The 6,000-nt window shown below is 31.8% G+C and overlaps 1 protein-coding gene across 1 annotated transcript; it reads left to right on the forward strand.

The window, feature by feature from the left end:
- Positions 1 to 557: 557 nt before the first annotated feature.
- HELRODRAFT_185831 (hypothetical protein) lies at positions 558 to 3,153 on the forward strand. Its single transcript, XM_009025171.1, has 10 exons — positions 558 to 653; positions 838 to 979; positions 1,100 to 1,244; positions 1,392 to 1,610; positions 1,823 to 1,906; positions 1,994 to 2,093; positions 2,203 to 2,284; positions 2,518 to 2,661; positions 2,727 to 2,776; positions 2,879 to 3,153. Exons 1-10 carry the CDS (start codon positions 612 to 614, stop codon positions 3,011 to 3,013), a joined length of 1,143 nt encoding a protein of 380 aa, XP_009023419.1. The 5' UTR covers positions 558 to 611; the 3' UTR covers positions 3,014 to 3,153.
- Positions 3,154 to 6,000: the final 2,847 nt, after the last annotated feature.

Raw genomic sequence — 6,000 nt, forward strand, 5'->3', positions numbered from 1 at the left:
TTTAACCATTTAATCAATTATTTACGATCTTAAGAGCTTGAGTAAAGATTTGATAGAAGCCAGAGAGCGGACGCACACGCTGAGGAATGATTTAGCGGAACAGCAGCGTCACAATCGGCAAATTTTTAATGTCATCACGTCCACTATCATGAAGAAATCAACCGTCGTTAATGATGATAACGACTGTGATAACAATGATGATGGTGATGGTGATGAGAAATATGATGACGATGGTGATGAAGGTGAAGATGGTGTGGATGGAGAAGATGATGTTGATGGGGATGAAATTAATAATGAGTCATATGCCGATGGGTGATTTCTTGGCTTTGAAATTTTGTTTTTTAACGTTCATATTTTTTATCTCGAATGAAATTTATTTCAAAATAAATAAATTTTGCGTCTTCTCAACGTTGTTTCGTGTGTTAAATGTTATAAAATAATCAATTTGTCGATTGAAATGCTCGGGTAAAACTTATGTATCGAAAATGAAATTGTCAAAATAATGTCTATGGTATTTGATGAGTACGTTTAATTTTTTCAATTACAATTTCTTTGTAAATTGTTCGCGATAATAGGTTTTAAATTTATTTTTCTCACTTCTTGTTTAAAGCATGAGTATTCCGGTTTTTATTGATTTGGAGCCGATAAATCAGGTTAACTGAAATTACATTTTAATTACAAATAAACTTAATTTCATCTGTTTTAAACCATTTTCAATTCGATCATTTGCATCCATATGCGTGTGTTGTGTGGTGATGCGTGTGTGACTGATAAAATTCAAAAAATTCCAAATTTAAAAATACCTAATTAATCCACACCTAACTTCAAAATAATTAGTTATCGGAACTGCGGAGTTATTTGAGAAGTAAGAATGTGGATATCGAGGAAGAGGTCCCGGAGAATGTCTTCCTTGAAGAAAATCTCTTCCAAGTCATCACCTGCTCCGAACAACTTTGGAAGGAACAAGTCAATGAATCCGGTGGGTTCTTCATTTAGTTAATTTAATTATATTAATTTTATTTCTTGATTTAATTTGTTTTTAAAATTTTAAATAGACAATTTCTTTCTTAATTTAAGCTTAAAAAACCTGTCCCTACAGAAGTTGAGTCGATTTTCAACAGTATAATCAGTTTAAGTATAGTCTTACCGCATGAACAGATTGAACCAGCTGTCAGTGCCCTCTGCCAGCAACTCAAAAAGCCACTACCTATTGGGGATAAAAGAAACGCCTCCAAATTAAAACTGTATGTTAACTCAAGCTTTAAGTATATTAATGAATGAATTTTATTTTGTGAAAATTTATTAATTTAATTCATTAAAAATTAATTTTTTTATTTCCTAACTTTAATAGTTGGCTGTCAATTAATAAAGTTTATGATTTTTTTTATTAGCTTGAACAACTTGTTCATTGGCCTAGATGAAACCTCCCAGCTTAGATACACAACCTATTTATCTCTCATCCAATTGGCTGGCCAAACTGACCTACTTAACCTCGTTAACATAAAATTGGATGATGTGAAGAAGTGGATGAAGTTGTGGCAGTTAGATACGCCCCAATATCAGGCTCTACTCAGGGTTCTACATGAGATGTTCACCTCCACTAAAAAAACGTGATGACAGTTTTTCACTAATTCACTTATATAAAGCATATATATTGCCTATACAAAGCATATATAACTATATTGCATCTTTCTAGCATATATATATAGCTATATAACCATACATAAAGCATGCATACCTCAGCTAGCCTTGCAGATTTTTATTATTATTGTTATTATTTTTATTGCTATTTATTTTATGTTTCATATTATTATTTCACTAGTGACCAGGCCTCGAAAGTGATGATAGAACTGTTGGGAACGTACAATGAAGAGAACGCTGCCCAAGCCAGAGTCGATGCCAGGAGGTTAATTTATGCAAGCTCATTAACATACAAGTTGTGGCCTGTTAACGGTGATTAATATTCAAATGTTGACCTACTTTGCTCTGATAGGTGCATAGCGACCTGCATAGCTGACCCTTCTGTTTTGTTATTGGATCATTTGTTACTGCTTAAGCCCGTTAAATTTTTAGAAGGAGAGCCAATACATGATGTTAGTGATAAAGATGATGATGATGAAGATGATGACGATGATGATAAAAAGATGAAGATAAGGGTGATGATAATTAATTTTTTAATGATGCAAAATTTAATTACTCCAGCTTGTGACTATATTTGTGTCTGGAAAGTTGAGCCAGTATTTATCATTCTATGAAAAGCATAAGGATGTCATTTCCTCCAATGGTATGTTTGCGTGTGTGTGTGTGTGTGTGTGTGTGTGTGTGTGTAAATGAGAGAGAAAGAGAGAGAGAGAGAGAAAGGTGAGAGTTGTTACAGCTCCTAGTATTAATAAATTTATTGATAGTTATTTTTCGTCTCTTCCATCAAAATTAACACTTTATTCATTAAGAGTTCACTTTTTTATCGGCATGTTGGAAGTTAGTTGAACCAGATACATGATATATTACGTTCTGCAGGTTTGAATCACGAGGACAACAAGCAGAAGATGAGACTACTCACCTTTCTGTCATTGGTCGAAGGAAAGAATGAAGTGACCTATCAGGCTGTCCAATCAGAGCTTCAACTGGAAGACAACCAATTAGAACCTTTCATTATTAATGGTAGGAGGAGCTATTTCTTTCAACTTTTATTCTCGTTGGTTTATATTTTTGTCTCCATATTGCAGTAATCAAAAGCAAGGCAGCTAAAGTGAAATTGGTGCAAACTCAAAAGAAAGTTAGTATTTTTTTTCATTTTAATTAATTCATACTATAAAGATTTAATTGGTTATATTTTAGTTAAATGAAATTACGGTAGTAAAATTGATAATTTTTTCAGATTGTTGTTAACAGTTCTATAAATAGAACTTTCGGAAAGCCCCAATGGCTGCAGCTCAAAAATCAATTGATTACATGGCAGACGAATTTGAACCTGGTGGCCAATGGCCTGCAGGGCATTACCGCCAAAGTTTAAAAATAACTCGTTCGGGAGTTTTCAAATCTGAAAACTGAAACCGAAACTTTTATTTAGTTGGTTATTTTTATCGAGTTCTGATTTTATTAATAAATTATTTTCAAAAAAGTGAATAAATAAGTGCTATGGCTCGTAATAAAGATGCCTTTATCCAAAATTCCCAAAAAGTCATTTAAATAAATAGATGAACGTACGAGTGAACGATAGAAGGGATAGCTGAATGAATGAATTAGCTGGTTAGCAAAAGGTTAGAGGTCTACTACACTTCTTGCGCCCAGAGTAATCAACGACTCACAAACATCATGTAAGAATGCATGCCAAACTACACAGTGGATAGAAGAATGAATGAGTGAACGAATGATTGGATGAATGAATGATTGGATGGATGAATGAATGAATGATTGGATGAATGAATGATTGAATGAAGAAAATATCGTAAAAAACAAGCATGACGTATATACATGTACTAAACACAGCTTGTCTATAATGGTATCATCTTGAAATTTGATATCACGGCAGTGCAGTTCGCCGCCTGTGACTATCCTTCAAAAAGAACCTCGGCTTTTGTACTTTATGTTAATTATCTATTTAATTATTCATTTATTTCAATCAATCATTTATTCATTCTTTTATTTATTTCAGAAAAAGGTATGACATATTACATCTATTTATATAGCATAAATCAAATAAAGTCAAAAATATGGATTGAATGTATGTTTATGAATTTGGGCATATGTGTGTATATATCCATGTATTATATATATGTATATAAAACATGGATATATATATAGATGAATATATATATGTATATAAATATATATAATATAAAAAGTGATGATGACGAAGATGAAGAAGATAGTGAATTTTATACTATAATGGTTATTTATGCTATCTAAGGCACGCATGCTGATTAACAAAGTTTGAAAGTATGTGCGAGTGTGTGTGTGCCTTTCTCCCTGTATGTGTGTTTGTCTCTTTCTCTTCTCTCTCTTTTCTCTTCTCTCTCTTTTCTCTTCTCTCTCTCCCTCTCTCTCTCTCTCTCTCTCTCTCTATCTATCTATCTCTCTGTGTAGAAAAATTTCAAACAAAACAAATGTTTTTCTACATTACATAATTTTTCGCCTGCACGCACTAATTTCAATTAGTGCGGAGTTGACGATGATGAAGATGAAGAAGATGCTACTGATAACGACGACGATGATGGAAATGAAATGGTTAGGTTAATTGAATCAATTAAGAAATCATATGGCTGCTGTATGGTGCTTTCTCTCTGTCTTTCTCTCTCTCTCTCTTTCTCTCTCTATATATATATATAAGTGTGTGTGTGTGGGTGTATGTGCGCGCGTGTATATGGATGTATTCTTATAGATATAGATATATATATATATATATATATATATACATTTGTTTAAAAGAAGCGATTGGTGATGTTACATCCACCGAAGGGATTCTTTATAATTTTTATTACACATACAATAAAATAATAATAATAACGAATAATAATAACGAATAATTATAGTTATAATAATAGTTGTTTTAGTTATTTACAATATTAAATAGTATAATTAATTAATGATAAGTTCTTTGAATAACATAATATATAGTTATAATTATATTTATAATAATATAATAATTATTAAATAATATATAACATAATATGACATAACTTAAGTCATGTTTTCTTAAATAAAAGGTGAAATATATATAATAATAATAAATATATCTAATAATAATAATAACGACATTGTAATTTTATATAAACTTATCTACAAATAATTTTTTTGACATAAACGCTTTTTATACTTTAATCCTTTGCAAAATTACTTATTAAATTATTAATTATGCTAATTAGTAGAATTGGCGCCATAAGTGTAATTAATTTAATTAATGTAATTATTAATTGTCAATCCTGTTTGTATATGTGTATATCATTAATATAGTTGAGAAGAAAGTTACAGACCTTGATCTTTCGTTTTTGATTAAAAAGAGATTACTATCATCATCGTCATCAGTATCTTCAGTCAGTATCATTGCCAGTATCTTCAGTCAGTATCTTTATCAGTATCATCGCCAGTTTCTTTATCAGTATCATCATCTTTTCATCATCCTAATCGTCATCATTATTTTTTAACATGCCGTTTTTAAGAGCACTGATAATGACGACGATGATGATAATGATGAGTAATGTTATTACGACTGTTGAGGGAACTTCTTTTACTACTACTACTGCTGCTGCTACTACCACTGCCACAACTACTATTACTACTACTACTCTAGTTAATGTTCTTGAAGAATCAAAAAGTGTTAACAACAGCACTGATGTTGTTGCATTTGATGGCGATAAAGATTATGATAATGATGATGGTGGGAACGGCGATAATGGTGCTGGAGAGGATGAAGATGATGACGTTGACGATGACGTCATCACTGGACGCCATCGTCATGAAGGTTCCGTAGTCGATAGACAAGATGGAAGTCGCAGACGAGAAAAAAGTCAGTCGGTGATGACGATGATGATTGTGGTGGTGGTGAGGATGATGATGATGATTGTGGTGTTGGTGAGGATGAAGAAGAAGATGACGATAACGATGATGATGACGTCACTGGATAGATTAATTATTATTTATCTCTTTTGATGATGATGATGGCGGTGATATGGCGTTTTTAAACCAATCATTTTAAACCTCTCATTTATGAAAACATAAAACTTATTTTTGATTAAATTTATTTCGGTTCTTCCTGAGTCGTTTATTTTTCATTCATTCATTCGTTTGTTCATTCGTTCATTCATTCGTTCATTCATTTGTTCATTTGTTTGTTTATTAGTTTATTCATTCATTCATCTTTTTCATTCATTCTATCTCCATCATTTTTCCCTCTGTCTTTAGTGTGTGGCTTAATTAACGTTGCTTTCGATATTTTTTTTATTTTTCCTAAAATAGCAACTCGACTACTATCATCATCATCCTCCTCCTCCTCCTCCACCA

This window comes from Helobdella robusta (assembly GCF_000326865.2).
Source record: "Helobdella robusta unplaced genomic scaffold HELROscaffold_40, whole genome shotgun sequence".
Classification (NCBI taxonomy): Eukaryota; Metazoa; Annelida; class Clitellata; order Rhynchobdellida; family Glossiphoniidae; genus Helobdella; species Helobdella robusta.